The 26,889-nt window shown below is 41.4% G+C and overlaps 1 protein-coding gene across 7 annotated transcripts in view; it reads right to left on the bottom strand.

Annotated features, from left to right (window-relative positions):
• SERGEF (secretion regulating guanine nucleotide exchange factor) overlaps positions 1–26,889 on the bottom strand; it is a 247,568-nt gene that overhangs the window by 93,731 nt on the left and 126,948 nt on the right. For 6 of the 7 annotated variants that reach the window (XM_059068840.2, XM_059068844.2, XM_067038123.1 and 3 more), the window contains one exon: positions 14,880–14,916. In XM_059068840.2, coding sequence (XP_058924823.1) covers positions 14,880–14,916 — 37 coding nt within the window. Of the gene's footprint in view, positions 1–13,620; positions 13,782–14,879; positions 14,917–26,889 lie in introns of those variants that run through there. The other variant, XR_010841354.1, reaches the window with a different exon arrangement.

Here is a 26,889-nt window from a genome sequence, read left to right as displayed (position 1 = left end):
GTGTTCTCACTCCCTCTTGTGAGAACACCAGAATCACAACTAGCTGCTGGACAATCATTGACAGGAAGACACTGGAACTCACCAAAAAAAATACCCCACATCCAAAGACAAGGGAGAAGCCACAATGAGACGGAAGGAGGGGCACAATCACAGTAAAATCAAATCCCATAACTGCTGGGTGGGTGACTCACAGACTGGAGAACACTTATACCACAGAAGTCCACCCAATGGAGTGAAGGTTCTGAGCCCCACGGCAGGCTTCCCAACCTGGGGGCCTGGCAATGGGAGGAGGAATTCCTAGAGAATCAAACCTTGAAGACTACTGGGATTTGATTGCAGGACTTTGACAGGACTGGGGGAAACAGAGGCCCCACTCTTGGAGGGCACACACAAAGTAGCATGTGCATCGGGACCCAGGGGAAGGAGCAGTGACCCCAGAGGAGACTGAACCAGACCTACCTGCTAGTGTTGGAGGGTCTCCTGCAGAGGTGGGGGGTGGCAGTGGCTCACCGTGGGGACAAGGACACTGGCAGCAGAAGTTCTGGGAAGTACTCCTTGGCGTGAGCCCTCCCAGAGTCTGTCATTAGCCCCACCAAAGAGCCCTGGTAGGATCCAGTGTTGGGTTGCCTCAGGCCAAACAACCAACAGGGAGGGAACCCAGCCCCATACATCAGCAGTCAAGCAGATTAAAGTTTTACTGAGCTCTGCCCACCAGAGCAACAGTCAGCTCTACCCACCACCAGTCCCTCCCATCAGGACACTTACACAAGCCTCTTAGACAGCCTCATCCACCAGAGGGAAGACAGCAGAAGCAAGAAGAACTATAATCCTGCAGCCTGTGGAACAATAACCACATTCACAGAAAGACGGACAAGATGAAAAGGCAGAGGGCTATGTATCAGATGAAGGAACAAAATAAAACCCCAGTAAAACAACTAAATGAAGTGGAGATAGGCAACCTTCCAGAAAAAGAATTCAGAATAATGATAGTGAAGATGATCCAGGACCTCAGAAAAAGAATGGAGGCAAAGATCAAGAAGATGCAAGAAATGTTTAACAAAGACCTGGAAGAATTAAAGAACAAATAGAGATGAACAATACAATAACTGAAATGAAAACTATACTACAAGGAGTCAATAGCAGAATAACCGAGGCAGAAGAATGGATAAGTGACCTGGAAGACAGAATGGTGGAGTTCACTGCTGTGGAACAGAATAAAGAAAAAAGAATGAAAAGAAATGAAGACAGCCTAAGAGACCTCTGGGACAACATTAAACACAACAACATTTGCATTATAGGGGTCCCTGAAGGAGAAAAGACAGAAAAAGAACCCGAGAAAATACTTGAAGATATTATATTTGAAAACTTCCCTAACATGGGAAAGGAAATAGCCACCTAAGTCCAGGAAGCACAGTGAGTCCCATACAGAATAAACTCAAGGAGAAACACGCCAAGACACATAGTAATCAAATTGGCAAAAATTAAAGACAAAGAAAAATTATTGAAAGCAGCAAGAGAAAAAGGATGAATAACATACAAGGGAACTCCCATAAGGTTAACAGCTGATTTCTCAGCAGAAACTCTATAATAAGTCAGAAGGGAGTGGCATGATATACTTAAAGTGATGAAAGGGAAGAACCTACAACCAAGATTACTCTACCCAGAAAGGATCTCATTCAGATAGGATGGAGAAATCAAAAGCTTTACAGACAAGCAAAAACTAAGAGAATTCAGCACCACCAAACCAGCTCTACAACAAATGCTAAAGGTACTTCTGTAAGCGGGAAACACAAGAGAAGAAAAGGACCTACAAAAACAAACCCAAAACAATTAAGAAAATGGTAATAGGAACATACATATCGATAATTACCTTAAACGTGAATGGATTAAATGCTCCAACCAAAAGACACAAGCTTCCTGAATGGATACAAAAACAAGACCCATATATATGCTGTCTACAAGAGACCTACCCACTTCAGACCTAGGGACACATAGAGACTGAAAGTGAAGGGATGGAAAAAGATATTCCATGCAATTGGAAATCAAAAGAAAGCTGGAGTAGCAATACTCATATCAGATAAACTAGACTTTAAAATAAAGAATGTTACAAGAGACAAGGAAGGACACTACATAACGATCAAGGGATCAATCCAAGAAGAAGATATAACAATTATAAATATATATGCACCCAACATAGGAGCACCTCAATACATAAGGCAACTGCTAACAGCTATAAAAGAGGAAATCAACAGTAACACAATAATAGTGGGGGACTTTAACACCTCACTAACACCAATGGACAGATCATCCAAATGAAAATAAATAAGGAAACAGAAGTTTTAAATGACACAATAGACCAGATAGATTTAATTGATATTTATAGGACATTCCATCCCAAAACAGCAGATTACACTTTCTTCTCAAGTGTGCATGGAACATTCTCCAGGATAGATCACATCTTGGGTCACAAATCAAGCCTCAGTAAATTTAAGAAAATTGAAATCATATCAGGCATCTTTTCTGACCACAACGCTATGAGATTAGAAATGAATTACAGGGGAAAAAACGTAAAAAACACAAACACATGGAGGCTAAACACTACATTACTAAATAACTAAGAGATCACTGAGGAAATCAAAGAGGAAATCAAAAAATACGTAGGGGCAAGTGGCAATGAAAACAGGACCATCCAAAACCTACGGGATGCAGCAAAAGCAGTTCTAAGAGGGAAGTTTATAGCTATACAAGCCTACCTCAAGAAACAAGAAAAATCTCAAATAAACAATCTAAACTTATACCTAAAGGAACTAGAGAAAGAAGAACAAACAAAACCCAAAGTTAGCAGAAGGAAAGAAATCATAAAGATCAGAGCAGAAATAAATGAAATAGAAACAAAGAAAACAATAGCAAAGATCAATAAAACTAAAAGCTGGTTCTTTGAGAAGATAAACAAAATTGATAAACCATTAGCCAGACTCATCAAGAAAAAGAGGGAGGACTCAAATCAATAAAATTAGAAATGAAAAAGGACAAGTTACAACTGACACCGCAGAAATACAAAGCATCCTAAGAGACTACTACAAGCAACTCTATGCCAACAAAATGGACAACCTGGAAGAAATGGACAAATTCTTAGAAAGGTATAACCTTCCAAGACTGAACCAGGAAGAAATAGAAAATATGAACAGACCAATCACAAGTAATGAAATTGAAACTGTGATGAAAAATCTTCCAACAAACAAAAGTCCAGGACCAGATGGCTTCACATGTGAATTCTATCAAACATTTAGAGAAGAGCTGACACCCATTCTTCTCAAACTCTTCCAAAAAATTGCAGAGGAAGGAACACTCCCAAAGTCATTCTGTGAGGCCACCATCACCCTGATACCAAAACCAGACAAAGATACTACAAAAAAAGAAAACTACAGACCAATATCACTGCTGAATATAGATGCAAAAATCCTCAACAAAATACTAGCAAACAGAATCCAACAGCACATTAAAAGGATCATACACCATGATCAAGTGGGATTTATCCCAGGGATGCAAGGATTCTTCAATATACGCAAATCAATCAATGTGATACAGCATATTAACAAATTGAAGAATAAAAACCATATGATCATCTCAATAGATGCAGAAAAAGCTTTTGACAAAATTCAACACCCATTTATGATAAAAACTCTCTGGAAAGTGGGCACAGAGGGAACCTACCTCAACATAATAAAGGCCATATATGACAAACACACAGCAAACATCATTCTCAATGGTGAAAAACTGAAAGCATTTCCTCTAAGATCAGGAACAAGACAAGGATGTCCACTCTCACCACTATAATTCAACATAGTTTTGGAAGTCCTAGCCACGGGTATCAGAGAAGAAAAAGAAATAAAAGGAATACAAATTGGAAAAGAAGTAGTAAAACTGTCACTGTTTGCAGATGACATGATACTATACATAGAGAATCCTAAAGATGCCACCAGAAAACTACTAGAGCTCATCAATGAAGTTGGTAAAGTTGCAGGATACAAAATTAATGCACAGAAATCTCTTGCATTCCTATACACTAATGATGAAAAATCTGAAAGATAAATTAAGGAAACACTCCTATTTACCATCGCAACAAAAAGAATAAAATACCTAGGAATAAACCTACCTAGGGAGACAAAAGAATTGTATGCAGAAAACTATAAGACACTGATGAAACAAATTAAAGAGGATACCAACAGATGGAGAGATATACCATGTTCTTGGATTGGAAGAATCAATATTGTGAAAATGACTATACTACCCAAAGCAATCTACAGATTCAATGCAATTCCTATCAAATTACCAATGGCATTTTTTACGGAACTAGAACAAAAAAATCTTAAAATTTGTATGGAGACACAAAAGACACCAAATAGCCAAAGCAGTCTTGAGGGAAAAAAAAACGGAGCTGGAGGAATCAGACTCCCTGACTTCAGACTATACTACAAAGCTACAGTAATCAAGACAATATGGTACTGGCACAAAAACAGAAACATAGATCAATGGAACAAAATAGAAAGCCCAGAGATAAACCCACGCACCTATGGTCAACTAATCTATGACAAAGGAGGCAAGGATATACAATGGAGAAAAGACAGCCTCTTCAATAAGTGGTGCTGGGAAAACTGGACAGCTATATGTAAAAGAATGAAATTAGAACAGTCTCTAACACCATACACAAAAATAAACTCAAAATGGATTCCAGACCTAAATTTAAGACCGGACACTATAAAACTTTTAGAGGAAAACATAGGAAGAACACTCTTTGACATAAATCACAGCAAGATCTTTTTTGATCCACCTCCTAGAGTAATGGAAATAAAAACAAAAATAAACAAATGGGACCTAATGAAACTTCAAAGCTTTTGCACAGCAAAGGAAACCATAAACAAGACGAAAAGACAACCCTCAGAATGGGAGAAAATATTTGCAAACGAGTCAACGGACAAAGGATTAATCTCCAAAATATATAAACAGCTCATGCAGCTCAATATTAAAGAAACAAACAAACCAATCCCAAAATGGGCACAAGACCTAAATAGACATTTCTCCAAAGAAGACATAAAGATGGTCAAGAAGCACATGAAAAGCTACTCAACATCACTAATTATTAGAGAAATGCAAATCAAAACTACAATGAGGTATCACCTCACACCAGTTAGAATGGACATCATCAGAAAATCTACAAACAACAAATGCTGGAGACGGTGTGGAGAAAGGGGAACCCTCTTGCACTGTTGGTGGGAATGTAAATTGATACAGCCATTATGGAGAACAGTATGGAGGTTCCTTAGAAAACTAAAAATAGAATTACCGTCTGACCCAGCCATCCCACTACTGGACATATACCCAGAGAAAACCATAATTCAAAAAGACACATGCACCCCAATGTTCATTGAAGCACTATTTATAATAGCCAGGTCATGCAAGCAACCTAAATGCCCATCGACAGATGAATGGATAAAGAAGTTGTGGGATGTATACACAATGGAATATTACTCAGCCATAAAAAGGAACGAAATTGGGTCATTTGTTGAGATGTGGATGGATCTAGAGACTGTCATACAGAGTGAAGTAAGTCAGAAAGAGAAAAACAAATATCATATATTAACATATGTATGTGGAACCTAGAAAAATGGTACAGATGAATTGGTTTGCAGGGCAGAATTTGAGACACAGATACGGGGAACAAATATATGGACACCAAGGGGGGAAAGCTGCGGGTGGTGGTGGTGGTGTGATGAATTTGGAGATTGGGATTGACATGTATACACTGATGTGTATAAAATTGATGACTAATAAGAACCTGTTGTATAAAAAAATAAATAAAATTAAATTTAAAAAATTTAAAAAAACTAATACTAAATTTTCTTTGGGTTATTTGTATGGAAGTATGTTAATATAAATGTTTCAGACATTACATGAAATTCCTAAAAATCTTATATGTTCTGGTATAATGTTGTAAGTCAAAATTCTAGTTATTATTTTAAAATGTATATCTCAGAAGTAACTAAATTTCCTTGTCAATTGCATTATTATGAACTTTCATCAAATCTTTAACCATGGTCATTTTTAAGTCTTTTGTCATTTACAGGCAGTTCTGTGTGTACTCTGATGCTTTTGCAAAAATGTTCCTATAAAAGGGTTTCATCTTCAAGGAATTCATGGAAAAGACTGACAAGTACAGGTTTCTGGTAACTGACTATACTGCTGAACTGAATGAATAAGCATTTTCAGAACTCTAATGGAAAACTGATGAATTCATAAAAGTGCTAACACAATATCAAGATACAAAAATTAATTACATGGGACTGAGTGAACTGATGAGGATGATTATAATTTTTGTGACTTTCTATTTGAATAATTTACAAAAAAGCCAAAATCTAGGCAAATATATGAGCAATTCAAATCACAAACTAAGGCCTAATCTCCCTAATATGTAAAGAGCTCCTAGCAATTTATCAGAAAAAGACCAACACTTCACTTGCATAAAAGGACAAAGAATATTGTGGTAGGCAGAATAATAAGCTCCCAAAGTCCTAATTCTTGGAATCTGTGAATGTAATGTTACATGGTAAAGGAGAACTGAAGTTGCAGATGAAATTAAGTTTGCTAATTAGCTAATCTTAAAATAGGGAGAATATGCTGGGTTATCTGAGTGGGCCCAGTGTGATCTCTAGTGGAAGAGGGAAGCAGGGAAGTCAGGGTCAGAGCGATGTGATGTGAGAAAGACTCGCCAAGCCATTGACACTTTGAAGATGAAAGGGGCCACAAGTCAAGGAATGCAGGTAGCCTCTGGAAGCTGGAAAAGGCAAGAAAATAGACTCTCCCTTTGGCCTCCAGAGAGGAGCACTGCCTGCTCACACCTTGATTTTAGCCCAGTTAAGACCCATTTCAGACTTCTGACCTCAAACTCTAGAATACATTTGTGTTCTTTCAAGCTACTAATTTTGTGGTAATTTGTTACAGTAACAGTGAAGAACAATATAGGTATGGAAAAAGCCTTCATAAAGAAGAAATTACAAATGGCTCTTGAACATATGAAAAAATGCTCAACCTTCATTCATAGTAACTAAAACTAGATAGAGATTAAAAAGGCCACAGTAAAAAGAAGAACAAAGTTGTAGGGCTTACAAGACCAGATATCGGGGTTTATTATGAAGCTACAATAATCAAGATGGTGTGGTATAGCACCCAAATGGAAAAATAAACTAATGGAATAAAAAAGTCCAAAACCAGACTCGACATATAATATAGACTCTTGATTTACAACAAAAGAGCCTTCAAAATTCAATGGGGAAAGGATAAACTTTTCAATAAGTGGTTCTGAAGCAATTTTTTAAAAACTAATTTGAGATGGATTTTAGGTCTAACTGTAAAAATCAAAGAATAAAGCTTTAAGAAGAAAACATAGGGGAATATTTTCACAACCTTGGAATAGGAAAAATGTTTTCAGTAGGGCACAAATACCTCAAACCATTAAAAAAAAAGACTGAGTAACTAGACTTCATTAAAATTAAGAATATCTATCAAAAGATATAATTAAAAGAGCAAAAGAGGGGCTTCCCTGGTGGCGCAGTGGTTGAGAGTCCACCTGCCGATGCAGGGGACACGGGTTCGTGCCCCGGTCTGGGAAGATCCCACATGCCGCGGAGCGGCTGGGCCCGTGAGCCATGGCCGCTGAGCCTGTGCGTCCGGAGCCTGTGCTCCGCAACGGGAGAGGCCACAACAGTGAGAGGCCCGCGTACCACAAAAAAAAAAAAAAAAAAAAAAAAAAAAAAGAGTAAGCGACTGCCTAGGAGGTGTTCACAATACATATAATCCAACAAAGAACTTGAATCCATAAGATAAAGGATCTCTACAAATGCTTTGTGACCACCTAGAGGGGTGGGATAGGGAGGGTGGGAAAGAGGGTGACACAAGAGGGAAGAGATATGGGAACATATGTATATGTATAACTGATTCACTTTGTTGTAAAGGAAAAACTAACACTATTGTAAAACAGTTATACTCCAATAAAGATGTTAAAAAAAAAAAGAAAAACAGACAAAACCCACTTTAAAACAATGGGCAAAGTCTTTGCACTAGACAAAAGAAGCTACCCAAGTGGCCTATAAGCATATGAAAAGGTGCTCCACATCACTGGTTACCGGAGAAATGCAAGTTAAAATCACAGTGAGACTCCATACTACACACTCAGCAGAATGGCCTAAATCAGTAAGATTAGAAATACCTAGCAAGGATATGGCACAATTAGAACTCTCATGTTTCTGGTAAGAGTATAAATTGGTACAACTACTCTGTAAAACTGTTGAGCAGAATCTGTTAATGCTATACATATGACCTAGTAATATAGAAATCCTACTCTTAGTTAGGTACTCAAGAGAAATAAATGTATATGTTCACCAAAAGGCATGTATAAGAATGTTCATAGCAGCTTTATTCACAATCTTCAAACCGGAAACAACTCAAATGCTCCAACAGTTAAATGGATAAATAAGGGGCTTCCCTGGTAGTACAGTGGTTGAGAGTCTGCCTGCCGATGCAGGGGATACGGGTTCGTGCCCCGGTCCGGGAAGATCCCACATGCCGTGGAGCAGCTAGGCCTGCACGTCCGGAGTCTGTGCTCCGCAACGGGAGAGGCCACAACAGTGGCCCGCGTACCACAAAAAAAAAAAAAAAAAAAAAAAAGGATAAATAAGTTGTAGTATATTCATAAGATGAATATTACTGATCAATAAAAAAGAACTACTGCTACATAGAGAATGGATGATTCTTATGGATACAATGTGTTGAACAAAAAAAGCCACACAAAAGAGTTCACACTGTATGACATCGTTTATATGAAGTTCAAGAACAGGCAAGAACTCATCTCTGGAGACAGAAGTCAAAATAGTGGTTACCTCTGGGGATGGGGTACTGACTGAAAAGGAGTATGAGGTAGGCTTCTGGGGTGGGTGCTGGAAATGGTCTGTATCTTGTGCTGGGTGGTGGTTTCTTAAGTATATACATACATAAAAACTCATCAGACTGAACCCTTAAGATTTGTGCACTTGACTCTCTCCCTCTCTCTGTCTCTATCTCTGTCTCTCTCTGTCTCTCTGTCTCTGTCTCTGTCTCTCTCTGTCTCTGTCTCTGTCTCTCTCTCTATATATATATATATATAAATATATATACTGTACTTCAATTTAAAAAGTAAAATAAACCAAAACCACCCTGAGTAGTTTTTCACCTATTAAATTGACAAAAATCCAAAAGTTTCCTAACACACTATTAGGGAGGCTGCAGAAACAGGCACTCTTATACACTGCTGGTGGGAGTGGAAAATGGCATAATTCCTATGGAAGCCAATTTTTGCAGTATCTTGCAAAATAACAAATACACCTGCTCTTTGATACAGTAATTTTATTTCTAGGAATTTATCCTACAGCTACACTCACCCACATATGAAATAACATATATACAAGGTAATTCACTACATCATTACTTGTAATAAGCAAAAGACAGGAAATCACCTCAATGTCCATTAACAGGGCACTGATTAAATAAATCACAGTATATAGGTACACTGGAACATTATGTAGTTGTAACAACAAACTAGAAAGGCTTTTATACTGGTATGGAAAGATCTCCCACATCAATTATTGAAAGGAAAAAAATCAGACACTAAAAAGCATGTAAAGTATACTACAATTTACGTAAAAAGGGGGATAAAAATATTTCTTAGTATTCACTTATATTGCAAAAAGAAACTAAAAAGATACAAAAGAAACTAATAATAGGCATTAGCTGCACATGTGGTAGAAGGGTTTTGGCACTCTGGATAGATGGAAGATAAAGCAGGAGGGAAATTTTTCATTTTAAATCTTTTTGTGCTTTTTAAGTTTTAAATAATGTACATTTATTAATTACTCAAAAATTAAATAAGTAAAAACTTTTTTAAAGAGAAGGGACAACGGAAGGGGAGAGAAGAATCCTAAAAGGGGTGGGAATCTCAGAAGGTAGAGAGGGAAGTGTGATGACAACACAATGTCATCAATGTCACAATTTTATCTGGTTATTATGCCAAGAACTGCTTCATCTGAACCAGATTACATATAATCTACATATACAGAAGAACTTGCCAATATGAAGGGGAACTAAATATTGAAATGAAGAGATGAAATAATCTTATCTGGTGGCCTTAAAAACAGGTCAGACAGGCACAGTCTGTAGGAAGGCAGCAGCAGGCAGAAGACCACACAGGCTCTGGAGATAGAGGCCTGGTTTAAAGACCCGACACACAGGTTCCTCCTGATCAGATGACCTGGCGGGGCAAACTGCTCAGCCTAAGCTTTGGCTTCCCCCATCTAGAAAATGGGGTTAACAACAGTGCATCAGTGTGGTATGAGGATTAAATGGGACAATATAAGTAAAGCATTTACACTCTTCCCATCCTACTGTGCATAGGACCGCAAGTCTGTCCTTGCCTCTAAGCTCTCTACAAGGCCCTGGGTTTGGAGGTATTGCCTCTCAGGGCTATAGCCAGTGTCAGAATGAGTTAGTTCTCGCTATTAAATCCTCACATGACCCCACTTGATGGGTCTCAGGCCATGCAAGGTCAGTTGTTCCGCCACACATATTACAACGGTACAAAGGTTCAACAATTGGAAGTCATCAGTGAAATGAAAAAAAGTAAAAATAAAAGATCCTTGCATAGATTATAGCTCCAATTTGGTAAAAGAGATGCTTCTGCTTGGAGGAGGACACTCAACACTTTGCTGTCAAATATCTAACCCATTAACAATGCCTGTTTAGCAAGCGTGAGTGCTCCAGGAAAAGGCCACCAATAAAATCCCTTCCATGGGTCTGTGTGGAGCGGAAGAAAGGAAATGTGGTCAGCTCTTTTTTCTCTGCAGGAAGGGAAGGCTGAACAACCAACCGCACATCAGGAGAGAAGGCAAACAAATCGCCCATTCAAGCCAAAATAAGCTGCTCCTGGGGGGGAAGCAAAACAGCTGGAGCCAATTCAAGCAGACATGGAAGTGAGGGCCCCGAAGACAGAGCTGGGCCTGGGGAGCCTGCCCCTGGCAGGCAGGGATCTTCTGAGCAAGTGGTGGCCACATGTCCTCATCTCACCTCTGCTGACTTCGCCTATGCCCACGAATGGGAGCCAGCCAGCTTCATCAGATGTGGAGGGAAATCCTGGGTGAAAAGGAAGGAAGGAAGCAAGCAAGCAAATGAACTCATGAACCTGCCAAGTTCACCTGCTGAGCACCTATTCTGTAGCAGGCACTGCGCAGGAAACCGACATACCTATGCCATTTGGAAAAACAATTTTTAGGGGTGGGTACTGTGCTGTTGGTTGTACAGACGAGGAATCAGGTTCACTGAGGAAGAGTGACCTGGCAGCAAACACAGAACAGGTCAAGAGAAACTTCATTGGAAAACTAAGAAAAGAAGCAAACCAAATTGCAAAAGAAGGGGGGAAAAAGAAACCTGGAAGCAATGAAGTATCAAAGTCAAATTATTTTGATTTCCTAAGAAGCCTGAAATGTGGCTGCTGAGGTGCTTCCCTCAGGCTGGAACATGCAGGTCCCGAGTCCCTGCCTGGAACAGCGGATAGCAGAATCCTGACCTGGAGCAAATCTGGGCTGGTACTGTTTGCAGGGCTGTTGGGATTTCCAGATCCCCCAGATCGGGGTACCCAGGCTCCAGTTTACAAATCCGTCTGCAGCTATGCTGAGGTCCTGCCCTGGACCCTGACATTCTAGGTGGGGGAGACACTTCTCTCTCCAGCTTCTGAGACTCCCACCCTGAGCCTCAGCCTTCTTATAGTCATCTTACAATTACTTCCTTAAATTATAGTCTTGACATATAACAACGACACCAACACCAGCTAACATTCACCGAGCCTACTTTTGTGTCAGGCACTGTTAGCACTTTATATAACAACCCTATGAGGTCAATAATATGATCTTCCAGATGAGGCAATCAAGACAGAGAGGTTAAGCCATTTATACAGGGTTACATGGCTCATAAGCGGAGGAGCCAGGATTTGAATCCACGCGATATGATCCCAGTGCCTGTGCTCTTCTTAACCACTCTGCATCCTGCCTTGGCCCCGAGGATATGAGAGAGTCACAGGAGCATTCTTAGAAGTCAGGCACACAGCTCTACCATTTACTGGTACTTATCCCTGGGCAACTTGTTTAACCTCTGAGTCTCAGTTTTCTTCTCTATGAAGTGGGTACAACAAAAACCCTTCGTGGAGTTGTGTCCAGTCTTAGATAGAGTAGGTCCTGAATTATATCCTTTCGCCCATCTCTTTCCCCTCCCTTCCAGTTTGATCTGTCTGCTGTTTATTCATTAGATATTAAGGCCACCTCTACTTTTGAGCAGTTTGGCTTCTCTATATTCTTTTCTAGTCTATTCTACAATCATTTCGTGCCTGTCATGTGTGTGACCCAGCACCAGGCACTGAGGGCCTGCATCTCGGGGATGAGACTGAAGGCAGGGAAATCCACCTAAAGTAGGCAAGGGCAGGAGGGGGAGGGGGGAGCTGGCTGTGAGAGCCAGGCTTTCAGCTGGTAGGAACTCTCTTCCTCCAGCTTGTCCCCCTCTTGCTGGCCTCCTGCCAGGGCTAACAGGAGGCTTCTCATTGCTTCCTGCTACATAGCTTGCACCCTGCAGGGCACCCACTGAGGGCCCCCTCCCCCAGGTATCAGGGAGCCTCTGATCCTGGCTCACATGCAGGCAAGTGGACATGTCCAGAGTCCCGTGACTGGGCCCACCTTTCCTGGCTCTGGAACCATTCATTCAGCAGCTTGTGAGCCAGGCCCCAGGCACTGGGGACAAAACAGAAAATAAGAGGTCTGCCCTCGAGGAGTTCATCAGCATGCCATGCCCTGCTCTCCTACCGCCTCTGCTGCCTTCCTCACTTGGGCAGTAACGCTAGACACACCTTTCCAGAATGTTATCATTTCTCTCTCCCAACCAAGGATTACTTCACTGGAACACTTACACTAACAAGTGATTCTCCCTTCTCCCCACCCAGACCAAGAGAAATGAAAAAGAAACGGAATTATGAATTAATTTCTGACACATCCCCTATACAGTACCAGGTGTTTCACACGCATTATCACCTCTAATCCTCACAACAACAATCCTGCAAGGTGGAATTATCCCCATTACATAGATAAGGGGAAAAAACGGAAGCTCACACAGAGATGGAGCTGGTTTAAACCAAGGCTGTCTGCCTGCAGAGTCTATGCTCTTTCTACAGCCCTAGGCTGCCTGTCGGCTCAGCCTGCCACCCTGCAGGCTCTGGCCTCCTCCTTCAACTGGATTTTGTTCTTTCATGTATTTAGATTCCCTGCAATCTTATTGTTTGTGCCAACCTCTCTCCTAATCCAGTGAAAGCAGCAGCAACATCCTAGGCACCGCCTCTGATTCTTTGATTAGCTTGTCTTAATTACACCCAGGCTGGAGTAGTTCCGGTATAACGTATCTGGTGTTGCAAAGCATGCCGCTTTGCTGTTACATTTTCTCACTCCCTCTCTGACTCCAGAGCTTTTTACTCCCCACCCCCTCTGCTGGCTGTCAGCCTACCTCCTCTGCTGTCCTTGGTTCCGCCTCCTTGCACATCACATTCGGGCCTGCAAAGTAGTGCTTCAAACTGCTGCCACCCCAGGCAGCTGAGTGAGCCAGTCTAGCTTAATTCAGAAAACAGTGCTTGAGTCTCCGCTGAGGGCCAGGCACTGCTCTGGGTGCTGCAAATAAGCAGGAAACAAAAGGAAAACACAGGGGCCTTGCCCCTCAGAAGCTGAGAGAGGCTGGGAGAGGGAAGTACACAGGACAGACATCACCTACTCAAGGCAGATAGTGATGGGGTCTAACAGAGTCCTAAAATGTCGGGACTGGAGAGAACCTTGGTTTCCTGTTTTTACCCCTCCCTATCACAGATGGGAGACCTAAAGCCCCAAGGAGGGGCTTTTTATTTGAACTTTTTATTTGGCAATTATTTGAACTAATGATATCAGAACATAGCAATGAACACTTCTAAAACCCTTACCAGGAGCTAAGTGCTCTTCTAAGCGCTTTACATGTATCAACTCCTTTAACCCTCACAACAACTGCAACAACCCTATGAGGAAGATGCCACTGCCCTCCCCATTTTAAAAATGAGAAAAATGAGGCATGGAGGGCTAAGCACCTTGTCTGTGTGGGGCCCGACTACCTGAGTTCATACAGCTAGTAAGCAGAAGCCTGCACTGGACTCAGGTAGTCGGGCCTACACTGTCTCTTTATTGTACCGACTGAGTCTATGTGTGGAAGTAATAAGAAGGCTTCTTGAAGGAACTACGCACAGGCCTGATTATAAAAACAGTGAACCTTGGTTATTCAGAGTCAATAAGAGGAAGCCTCAATTTATCAGAGGCTTGGGAGTTCCAGAGTGACATGAAACACATGGCAGCGAGGGCAGTGAGCAGAACCCCCCATCTCCAAAGAAAGAGCCAAGCAAGAGGAAAGAACTCGGTGCAAAGGATTTATTCAAGAACCAGGAGCAGCCCAATCCTCTTCCCCTTTTATGTCTGGCTTTCTACACAGGATGCCCCCAGCCTGTAAGATCTTTAATATTCCCAAATGCCACTTCCTGAGGCAGGGAGGCCAGCTCAGGCACCTTTCTGAATATAAATTTTTAGAAAAAGGGCTTCTGGCAAAGCCTTGGTCAACAAAGGCTTCCATTTCCCAGACTCTTCCCCAACATACACACACGCATGCACCCTGGCCTTTGGTTAACCAAGAGTCCTCCAATTCTGCCCATAAGTTTCAGAATAAACACAGTTATGAGTATATTAATTACTTACCAATCACTGCCAGATTATGCTCGGAGCCACAGGAGACCTGTAAAGAGAAAGAAAATAAATTACATTAAACAAAAAATATATTTCAGCCATTATATTTTATGATCAGTTATATTTTAATGATAATAACATCTATTTTTTGGCAAATTTTAGGAAGTAAGTAGAAAGGGGCATCATGTAGAAAAGACTATAGTTACAATACACTCATGACTACATAAAAAGAAAAAGTGAAAAAACAAAAAACCATTGAATGGAAATACACCAAGGTGTTAAAGTATTTGTTTTTAGGCAGAGACCATGAGCGGTATTTTTTAATCCTTTCTTCTTTCTACGTTTTTGTATTTTTCAAACTTTCTATAATGAACATGTGTTACTATAAAAATGGAAATATAAGGGAATACAAATGACAGTTTTGGAAAACTGAGCTAAAAGTCCATCACTCTCATCTGGACTGATAAAATGAGCAAAGAATTCAGTGGAAACAGACTTGCCTGAGGAAAAGTGCTTGACTTTTCCTCATCTGCTCACTCTCCCTTTCACCTTCCAGCCACACAAACCACCTGCCGTTCTCTGAACACAACATGTTCTCCCAACACCTCCAGGCCTTTGCACATGCTGTTTCTATGCCGGGAATGCCCTCTCCTCAACTGCCTACCTAGAAAACTTCTACTCGTCCTTTAAAATTTCAAAGCGTCCAGAGACTCTCTTGCTGTTGCTTCTAGGCAGACTCGAGCACTCCTTGCATTATGTAACTTGTATGTACCCCCACTGCAGCAATCATCTTGTTGTCTTTTACATTTTTTCCTGTCTCCTCACTAGACTGTGTGTGTCTTGAGAACAACGCTGAGACTCGTTCCCCTCTGTATTACACAGATGGACTGTACAAAACTTGGGGCTCAGTTAATACCTGTTAAATGAGAGAATGAATGAAAGAACAAAGTACATAAAGAACAAATACCTAATACATAAAATACCTAATACATAAAAATACCTAATACATAAAAGACAATCTGAATCCTGTGTCTGCACCCAGTGAGAGAGACTTCTTGCCTTTCAGTCTCCGCATGTCCCAAATGCTACCAGAAGGAAGTGATTGGGAATATGAGTATAAATGGCTCCTCAGGTGCTAATTAAAAGGAACTCGAGACTCTGGAGAAGCATCCTGTGACCTCTATCAGGATGCTCACTTTAGTGCCTGGCAACAAAAAGGCTTCAGGTACACATGGACTGTCAATTGGAAGAGCCCTGGAGGTCATCTAGTCCAATCTTTAACACTACAAGGAGAAAACACACTTGGGAAGAGAAAATAACTTGCCTCAGGTGCCAGAAGAAGTGTGTGTCAAAACTAAGACTAGGGTCTCTCTGATTCCCTGATTCTCACACAAGTTCCTTTCTTGGTGCTATAGCTTCTCACTCTTTCCCAGTGAAAAACCACTTGGAAGTGATATTCAAAGGTAATTAGCACAGGCCCCCGACAGTCAAGGTAACAGGCTCAAAAGGCATTTGAGCATTGGAGGCCAAATAACCACTGGTAGGTGAGAAGGGGCAGCAAGGCTTCTGAGGCTTTCTTCTTTGTAAAAGTTATGCGTCCAGGATCTCAGCTTCCACAGGGAAGAGGGTTATCCACATTTAGGTGGATTCCCTGACACTGTCTGGCAAAGAAGTACCTGTATATTTTAACCCCAGTAAATAATTCCAGGGTGACTAGTCTCTGAGCTCCTTTGAGGCAGGCTCTGTATCTATCTGTGGGGTCCCCCCAGGCCTCACCCAGGCCATACACACAGCACAAGTTCATCATATGCTTCCTGGTTATACTGAGGCTGGTTCCCTAGGTTCTGTCATAGGAAGCTACTTAGATTGAAGAACTGGGAAAAAACTCAGATGTCTAACAATAGGAGAGTTCTATGTAAATTATGGTAGAGCCATCTGATGACTTGGAAATTATTATGCAGCCTTGGAAAATGATGTTTACAACAAAGGAAAATACTCGTGATATCCTATGAACTGGAAAACCACATAAAAACTGTATATGTAATATGATCTCAACTCTATAATAAAATATGAATAAAAGACTGGAAGGGGCTATTCCAAAAAGTTAATAGTGATAGTCTCTGGGCTAAGCATAAAGGAGGCATTATGAGTATGGTTTTCCCTTTGACTTTTTCTATGCTCTCTAAATTTTACACACTATTTTTATAATCATAAAAATTATCCATTAAAAATAAGAAAAATAAATATAATGCAGTTCCCATCATAGAGGGGAAAAATACTCTTCCTGGCTATAAAATAAATATACTGTAAAATCTGATATACTCTGAAGTAGTGGGGAAAAAAGATTTGAAGGAAACAAATTATAAGGGTAGCTGCATCATGGTGATGAGATTATAAGATTTTTTTCTTCTATTTTCTATTTTCCAAACATTCTTTAACTGGTGGTAGCAGTAGGGTGGCTGGTGGTGGTGGTGGGAACAATAAGAGCAGGAATTAAAGCCACCATATTGAGGACTCATATGTGCCAGGTGTCATGCCAAGGCTCTTTATAAACACTATCTCATCTTCCTCATCAGGATCATCTTCTCAGGTAGGTTTGACTTTGCTCATTTTAGAGAGAAGAGAACTGAGGTTCATATACATTACATAACTTTCCTAGCTTGCTAAGTGGCACAGCCATAGAACTAAAACCCAGGTTTGCCTATCTCCAAGCTCATGTTCTGTACTGCTAGGTCACGCTACCTTTGTGTTTTAAAAAATAAAGTTATTTCATTTTACAAAATGTAGGCGGAAAGGACCTGCTTCTGACTGCCTGGGCTCACCCTGGGGCTGCGGGCTGCAGAGCTGACCAGCCTTGAAGACCAGGGGCTTCCAGAAACAAGCCACTGACAAACGCCCGCGTCAGGCAGCGTCAGACGCTGCTGTGAATTAATGAGCGAGACAGTGATGAATGGATTTTGTCAAGGCAATGTTGCACTTGAAGCTCAAAGCTCCCCGCTGTTTCTTGCTGTCTGTGCACTGGCACAGAGGTCAGGAGACTGAACACCACAGGCCACAAAATCCCAGCACTACACTCCTTCAACAAGATTGTATCAATGACCATTTGCTGCACATTGCTTCCGTCAGCATCTACTCACTGCTCAGCTTTCTAGAAGACTCTGTTAACAATGGCAGTGTGCCCATGAGAAAGGGATTCAGATCCAGGAAGCCAGGTGAATCCTAGGTCCTCTGCTTTCGGGTTCTGAGACCTTTGGCAAGGTATTTAACCTCTGGAGCCTTCAGCGTTCTCAGGCGTAAAAAGTAGAAAACAGTATTTTCCCATCTGCCTTACAGAATTGCTAGAGGACAAATGAGACAACCCATCCCCTCACAGCCATGGGTCTCACCTTCCTTACATACAACTCTGCACATGTCATGTCCCTATAGAAAACCCTCCACAGGATCCCAGCATTGGAAGGGCAAAGTCTAAAGTACACAGTATGGCTCACAAGGCCCTCAAGTGTAGGCCCCTGTTTACCGCTCTGGCCTCACTTCTTCCCCCTGCTACTCATGAACTCTCAACCCCAAAGAACATATTCCCTTTTTTCTATTCACACTACATTTTCTGTTAGAATATCATGTGATTTCAGGCTTTTATGCATGTTATTCTCCTTGATGTGACTTCCCTTTCTCCCACTGTCCATCTACCAAAATCCTCTAAGATTGCTTAGGTCACCTCCTGGCAACGCCTTCCCTGACTTCTCAAAGCGGAGCCAGCTGTTCCACCGTGGCTTCTCCCACAGTGCCACGCATCATGGCCCTTAGCACACATGAGATGTCTGCTTATGAACTGTGTGTGTTAAGCACCTCTGTCTCTCAGAGATCCAGCAGGGTGCCTGCCCAGTAACATCTCTGCCACACAGCCCAAGTACAGGGCATGAAGAGGCCCAAAGACAACGGCCCAGAGAAGTTAGATGGTCACAAAACAAGTGTGAGTTGTGGTATGGAGACTCCAGGCAAATGGAGACAGGCACTGAGATGCATGGTGAGTGCCGGAAGGGAAGGGCACTAAAAGAATAGAGTGTAGGGATGATGGGGTATCAAAAGTACAGGATTGTTCCAGGAATCCTAGGACAGCAAAGCACAGTGGGCCACCAACAGAGGTCAGTCCTAGGTGACAGTCCCACAGTAGAGAAAGTGTGTTCCGGCTTGCTGGTTGGGGCCTTCAAGATTCAGGGGGCATACCTCCCCAAGGGTGAGGGATGGGGGACAGAGGAGCCTGTGGAAAGTTGTCCTGTCTCAGTGCTGCTCAAATACTAGAGAGGTCTGCTCTGTTCAGGCAACTGAGCCCGAGGAGGCAGAGCTGCAAAAAACAACTTCCAAAGCCCCAATTGCCACAGGGACAAGATCTCCCAGCACCCCTCCTGCTCAGCTAGACTCCATCAGATCTTGTGAAGGGAGCCGCAGCTCCCCTTGGGGCTGGAACCCACTAAATACAGTTGGACAGGGATGAACTGGGGTAAGAATTGACTGGTAGTAGATGCCCAGTAAATATATGCTGAATACATTAATGGGTTAAATGAATGAATAACTAAATGAATAAGCAAAAAGTAGATTAATGTAAAAATATTTGCCAAATGTTAAATGTGAGCACTTCAGTTTCCATCTGTATACTTGTACCATTTCTAAAAACAGCTGACAGGCCCTTATTGAGAGATTATGGCCAGGTACCTGGCTAACTGCTTTGCTTGTATTATTTCATTTAAACTTATACTAAATCTAAATTTCTTTGTTACAACCGCTTTACAAATGAGGCAATTGGGGTTCAGAGAGGTAAGTTAAAATTACCAGTGTGTTACAGCTGGTGGAGGTGCAGAATTCTGTGACCATTCTCATTCAAACTTTGTCCTGTTAACTGTCTAAACCCTTCCTATTCCCATTCAGCATGGAAATACACCGCCACCCAGTTCTTACATCTGGCAACCCCGTGCCAATTATCGAGGGATCTTATGCTGGGAGAGCCCCAGGTTTACTAGGCTCAAACATCTTCCTGGGGCTAGGAGTACCCACCTCTGGATCTATCAAGGGCTGTTCCAGCGCTTTTTCTTGGGGGAAATGGCTGTAAAACGGCAACAAACATCTGTCCTGTGCCTTCGCTGTGGAAGCTATCACCTCTCGGGGAACTCCACCAGGTTGTTCAATTCTGCACACTTTGAACCGGGAAATCAGAGTGGGGCGGGGTGCGACCATGATTCAGGGGAAGAAGCACTGAGATTCCAAGGAGAGGAACCAGGCAGAAGCCAGGACCCGAGGCTTGTCCCCATCACCAACTAGGGACCATCCTCAGCTTCGCCCCAGCGGCGGGGTGGCAGCTCAGGAACCCCCCCACCCCCACCATGGCGCGCAGCAGCCTGAGGAGCCTACTGATTGGTTCCGCCTCACGCCAATGGGCCTGGGCGCCGGCCGATGCTATGGCAACGACGCCCACGTGTGGAGACACGTGACGGTGGAGTGGGGCGTCCATTCTGTTGGGGATTCTGCCGGGTTGCGGGGGCTTCGGCTGCTCAGCTCAGGCTCCCATCCTCACGGCTAGTCTTTGGCAGGCGCCGCCCAGCCCGGGGGGAAAAAGCAGGCTGCGAAGCAGCTCCAGAACGGCAGCCTCTCATCGGCCGGGATTAACAGGGAAGGGAATGGGCTCTTCAGTGCAGCCTTTGCTAAACTCTTCCCTAACCCTGTTGCCATCTGCTTAGAACTCTGGGGAGACAAACCAGAATTTCCAAACCTGTTAGAAAAGCAGGCTGGGAGTCTGGGCATGTTTTACAGCAAAGTGCAGTCCTGTCAGCCAACGGAGCTTTACCCCTAGACTCAGAAATAGCCTCAAAGGAGGTCCTGGTGACAGCAGAGAGGCAGCACAGTTGCTTGCTTCTGGAAGCACCTAGCCTTACAAAGACACCTTTTAACTCCCTTTGTGAGGGCTTCAGCTTTTGACTGAAGCCTAGATGTCAACGGAGGCCAAAGAATGAGACTTCTGGGCCCAGAGGCTCCATCTTGTCCTCCACCTCAAAGTCCAGGGGCAAAGAATCCATTCTCCCTGCAAAGCAATTTTTTTTTTTTGCACATTCTATACGAATATAAGTCTTAAACTAGGTAAGTCACACCGGCTATACACCCAGGTCAGCCTTGATCCAAAGCCTGTGAGCTTAACCACTACAGATACTGCCCCTCTTCTTCTGATACTGGTTCCAGGCTGCCCCAGTCACTAAGGCTAAAACTTTCAAGTGACTAACAGATCTCTGACTCTTTTATCTCCCTCCTACTCTGTCTCAAGATCCTGTTAATTCTGCCTTCTCAATATCTTGATTTTTCAGTTGCTCCCATCTTAGTTCAGTCCTTTTCACTCCAACCTGGATGCTTTTAAGAGCTACCTAAAAGCATAGTTTTTGCATGGTTATTTGCACCATTCTCCCTTTTCCATACCATTCTGAACCTTACCAACTTTACAAGACCCAGTTCAAAACCCACTGCCTTGAGGAAGTCTCCCAGATCATCTCAGCCCCTAAAAGATCTGCCTTCTCTCAAATCGTACCACTTGCCTTGGCTAAAGTTTGCTTTTGTCAGACCTCCTTTGTACTGTTAATAATTTGAGTGTGGCAGTAGGGTATGTCTCCCCAGGCAGTGTTGGGTAGTGGGAAGAGCTCTAAGTATGGAACCAGAAGACCTGGACTTGAGTCCTTGCCCTGCCACTTCCTAGTCATATGACCTTGGGCAAATGTCTTCACCTCTCTGGACTTCAGTTCCCTCATCTTTAAAATGGGATATTAACAAACAAGTGAATCTCATACATCCTAAACCCCTTTAACACCACCCCCCAACTTCCACAGAATAAAATTCACTTTGAGTTTGACCCTGTTCTGCAGATACATTTCTAGAACATATAAAATATATAATTTGGGAACATGTAAAAGGAAACCGTAAGTGTTAGGAACTGGCATAGGTTCACTATGAACAGTTCATTTCCTTTTTCAACAGAGTTACTCTACTGGCTGATAAGGAGAGGACTTGAGAAATGTCTACTGAATTTGAATTTAGTATACACAAACTAAACAGGCACTCCAAATGCTTGCTTTTCCCATAGTGCACTTCTAAGAAAATTCCTTTCCCCTAAGTTGTTATGTTGATACTATGTGCACCTATGGCCTAATTGGTGTGGATGGGCTATGGGTAGATACCTGCGTAAAGCAGGTTAATGCATAGATTGGCCACAGCCTGTGAAGTGGCTTAATGTGGAAATTCTGCCTGAAAAAGGTTGTAGGGTGTGAGTCCTCTAGGTGGTAGCTGGAGCCATAGCTGGAAAATATAGACCCAAGAAATGTTAATAGACAGAGGAGCTACTGGCCGAAGAGTCAGAAGCAGCAAGAACAAACTAAAGAAGAGTAGCTAGGTCACTGGAATGTGAGTTTTCTAGATCCTATTGCTGATGGTGCAAGAAAGTCTAGATTTTTGAGCTGCCTTGTGTTCTAAGTGACCTTCCAGCTGTTCTTTTATAAGGCGTTTGCTTCACCTGTTTCCAGTACTTATGACCATCCTTACAATACTAAAGTAACCTGAGAGTATCTCTGATCCTTACAGACTAAAAGCGTCTAACACAACAACGCATCTGAATTTCAGTAAAGGCAACACCAGTAAGTTACTTATGCCCTTGAGAACAGGATACAACCATGAGAGCTGAACAGCCAACCTCAAAACGGGCAATTAACAGATTCAGGCCAGCCAAACATCCTACAGCATGCTTCTCAAAAAAACTGAACCCTAAAGTATGGAGGTTCCTTAAAAAACTAAAAATAGAACTACCATATGACCCAGCAATCCCACTACTGGGCATATACCCTGAGAAAACCATAATTCAAAAAGAGACATGTACCACAACATTCATTGCAGCACTATTTACAAAAGCCAGGACATGGAAGCAACCTAAATATCCATCGACAGATGAATGGATAAAGAAGATGTGGCACATATATACTATGGAATATTACTCACCCATAAAAAGAAACGAAATTGAGTTATTTGTAGTGAGGAGGATGGACCTAGAGTCTGTCATACAGAGTGAAGTAAGAAAGAGAAAAACAAATACCACATGCTAATGCATATAAATGGAATCTGAAAAAAAAAAATGGTTCTGATGAACCTAGTGGCAGGACAGGAATAAAGAGCAGACGTAGAGAATGGACTTGAGGACACAGTGGGGGGTGAGGGGAGAGGGGAAGCTGGGACGAAGTGAGAGTTGCATGGACATATGTACACTACCAAATGTAAAATAGATAGCTAGTGGGAAGCAGCTGCATAGCACAGGGAGATCAGCTGGGTGCTTTGTGACCATCTAGAGGGGTGGGATAGGGAGGGGGTATGGGGATATATGTATACATACAGCTGATTCACTTTGTTATACAGCAGAAACTAACACACCATTGTAAAGCAATTATGCTCCAATAAAGATGTAAAAAACAAACAACAAAAAAAAAACTCAACCCTTTCCCTAATAGCCAATACAGGCTGAAATTTAAAAAGACTGCCAATACCAAGTGCTGGTGAGGATGTGGAATAACTGGAAATCTCTTACATTGCTGGCAGGAATATAAATTCAACAACTGCACTGAAAAATTGTTTGGCAGTATCTACTATAGGTAAATACATACATATACATATACATACACACACACACCCAAAACAAATGATACTTACTTCCCAAGTACCCATGTACCCAAAATAAACACTTACTTCCATCAAAAGACATGTACAAGAATGTTCACAGCTGCTTTATTCATAATAAATAAAAACATAAAATTACCCAAATACCGATCATCAGTTGAATGAATAAAGTGTAGTATAATCAGAATACTTTACAACAATGGGGAAAAAACCCTACTGCTATTCAAAACATGGATAAATCTTCAAGAAAGTTGTGAACAAAAGAAACCAGACACAGAAGAGTAAATATTGTATGACACTATCTACATGAAGCTCAAAAATAGGCAAACTTATTTCAAATAAATAATATAACTGCTCTGAAGGAGGAGAAAAAAGAACCAATCCTAGTAAATTTTTTTAATAGATCTTTATTGGAGTATAATTGCTTCACAATACTGTGTTAGTTTCTGTTGCACAACAAAGCAAATCAGCCATATGCATACACATATCCCCATATCCCCTCCCTCTTGCGCCTCCCTCTCATCCTCCCTATCCCACCCCTCAAGGTCATCGCAAGGTCACCGAGCCAATCTCCCTGTGCTATGCTGCTGCTTCCCACCAGCCAACTCTTTTATATTCGGTAGTATATAGATGTCGATGCTACTCTCTTGCCCCAGCTTCGCCCTCCCACCCATGTCATCAAGTCCATTCTCTATGTCTACCTCTTTATTCCTGCCCTGCAACTAGGTTCATCAGTACCACTTTTTTTGTTATTTTTTAGATTCCACATATATGCGTTAGCATACGGTATTTGTTTTTCTCTTTCTCACTTCACTCTGTATGACAGACTCTAGGTCCATCCACCTCACTACAAATAACTCAATTTCGTTTCTTTATACAGCTGAGTAATATCCCATTGTATATATGTGCCACATCTTCTTCATCCATTCATCTGTTGATGGACATCTAGGTTGGTTCCATGTCCTGGCTATTATAAATAGTGCTGCAATGAACATTGTGGTACATGTCTCTTTTTGAATTATGGTTTTCTCAGGGTATATACCCAGCAGTGGGATTGCTGGGTCATATGGTAGTTTTATTTTTACTTTTTTAAGAAACCTCCATACTGTTTTCCATAGTGGTTGTATCAGTTTACATTCCCACCAACAGTGTAGGAGGGTTCCCTTTTCACCACACCCTTGCAAGCATTTATTGTTTCTAGCTTTTTTGATAATGGCCATCTGACTGGCGTGAGGTGATACCTCATTGTAGTTTTGATGTGCCTTTCTCTAATAATTAGTGATGTTGAGCATCTTTTCATGTGCCTCTTGGCCATCTGTATGTCTTCCTTGGTTAAATGTCTATTTAGGTCTTCTGCCCATTTTTTAACTGGATTGTTTGTTTTTTTGATATTGAACTCTATGAGCTGTTTGTATATTTTGGAGATTAATCCTTTGTCTGTTGTCCCATTTGCAAATATTTTCTCCCATTCTGAGGGTTGTCTTTTTGTCTTGTTTATGGTTTCCTTTGCTGTGAAAAAACTTTTAAGTTTAACTAAGTCCCATTTGTTTATTTTTGTTTTTATTTCTGTTACTCTAGGAAGTGGGTCAAAAAAGATCTTGCTGTGGTTTATGTCAAAGAGTATTTTTCGTATGTTTTCCTCTAAAAGTTTTATAGTGTCTGGTCTTATACTAAAGATTTAAGTCTTTAATCCATTTGGAGTTTATTTTTGTGTATGGTGTTAGGTAGTGTTCTAATTTCATTCTTTTACATGAACAGCTGTACAGTTTTCCCAGCACCACTTATTGAAGAGGCTGTCTTTTCTCCATTGTATGTTCTTGCCTCCTTTGTCATAAATTAGGTTCCCATACGTGTGTGGGTTTATCTCTGGGCATTCTATCCTGTACCACTGATGTATATTTCTATTTTTGTGCCAGTACCATACTGTCTTGATTACTGTAGCTTTGTGGTATAGTTTGAAGTTGGGGAGCCTGATTCCTCCAACTCCGTTTTTCTTTCTCAAGATTGCTTTGGCTATTCGGGGTCTTTTGTGTCTTCATACAAATTTTAAGATTTTTTGTTCTAGTTCCGTAAAAAATGCCATTGGTAATTTGATAGGAATTGCATTGAATCTGTAGATTGCTTTGGGTAGTATAGTCATTTTCACAATATTGATTCTTCCAATCCAAGAACATGATATATTTCTCCATCTGTTTATGTCATCTTTGATTTCTTTCATCAGTGTTTTATAGTTTTCTGAGTACAAGTCTTTTGCCTCCTTAGGCAGGTTTATTCCTAGGTATCTTACTCGTTTTGTTGCAGTGGTAAATGGGAGTGTTTCCTTAATTTCTCTTTCTGATTTTTCGTTGTTGGTGTATAGGAATGCAGGAGATTTCTGTGCATTAATTTTGTATCCTGCAACCTTACCAAATTCATTGATTAGTTCTAGTAGTTTTCTGGTGGCATCTTTAGGATTTTCTAGTATAGTATCATGTCATCTGCAAAGAGTGCCAATTTTACTTCTTCTTTTCCAATTTGTATTCCTTTTATTTCTTTTTCTTCTCTGATTGCCAAGGCTAGGACTTCCAAAACTATGTTGAATAAGAGTGGCGAGAGTGGACATCCTTGTCATGTTCCTGATCCTAGTGGAAATGCTTTCAGTTTTTCACCATTAAGTATGATGTTCACTGTGGGTTTGTGATATATGGCCTTTATTATGTTGAGATAGGTTCCCTCTATGCCCATTTTCTGGAGAGTTTTTATCATAAATGGGTGTTGAATTTTGTCAAAAGCTTTTTCTGCATCTACTGAGGTGATCATATGGTTTTTATTCCTTGATTTGTTAATGTGGTATATCACACTGATTGATTTGTGTATATTGAAGAATCTTTGCATCCCTGGGATAAATCTCACTTGATCATGGTGTATGATCCTTTTAATGTGCTGTTGCATTTTGTTTGCTAGTATTTTGTTCAGGATTTTTGCATCAATGTTCATCAGTGATATTGGTCTATAATTTTCTTTTTTTATGATGCCTTTTTCTGGTTTTGGTATCAGGGTAATGGTGGCTTCGTAGAATGAATTTGAGAGTGTTTATCCCTCTGCAATTTTTTGGAAGAGTTTGAGAAGGACAGGTGTTAGCTCTTCTTTAAATGTTTGATAGAATTCACCCGTGAAGCCATCTGGTCCTGGACTTTTGTTTGTTGGAAGATTTGTAATTACAGTTTCAATTTCATACTTGTGATACGTCTGTTTATATTTTCTAATTCTCCCTGGTTCAGTCTTGGAAAATTGTACCTTTCCAAGAATTTGTCCATTTCTTCATGGTTGTCCATTTTATTGGCATATAGTTGTT

The sequence above is a fragment of the Kogia breviceps genome, chromosome 7 (genome assembly GCF_026419965.1).
Source record: "Kogia breviceps isolate mKogBre1 chromosome 7, mKogBre1 haplotype 1, whole genome shotgun sequence".
Taxonomy (NCBI): domain Eukaryota; kingdom Metazoa; phylum Chordata; class Mammalia; order Artiodactyla; family Physeteridae; genus Kogia; species Kogia breviceps.
Note: the sequence above shows the minus strand (reverse complement) of the source record. Positions and strands in the feature narration are given on the sequence as shown.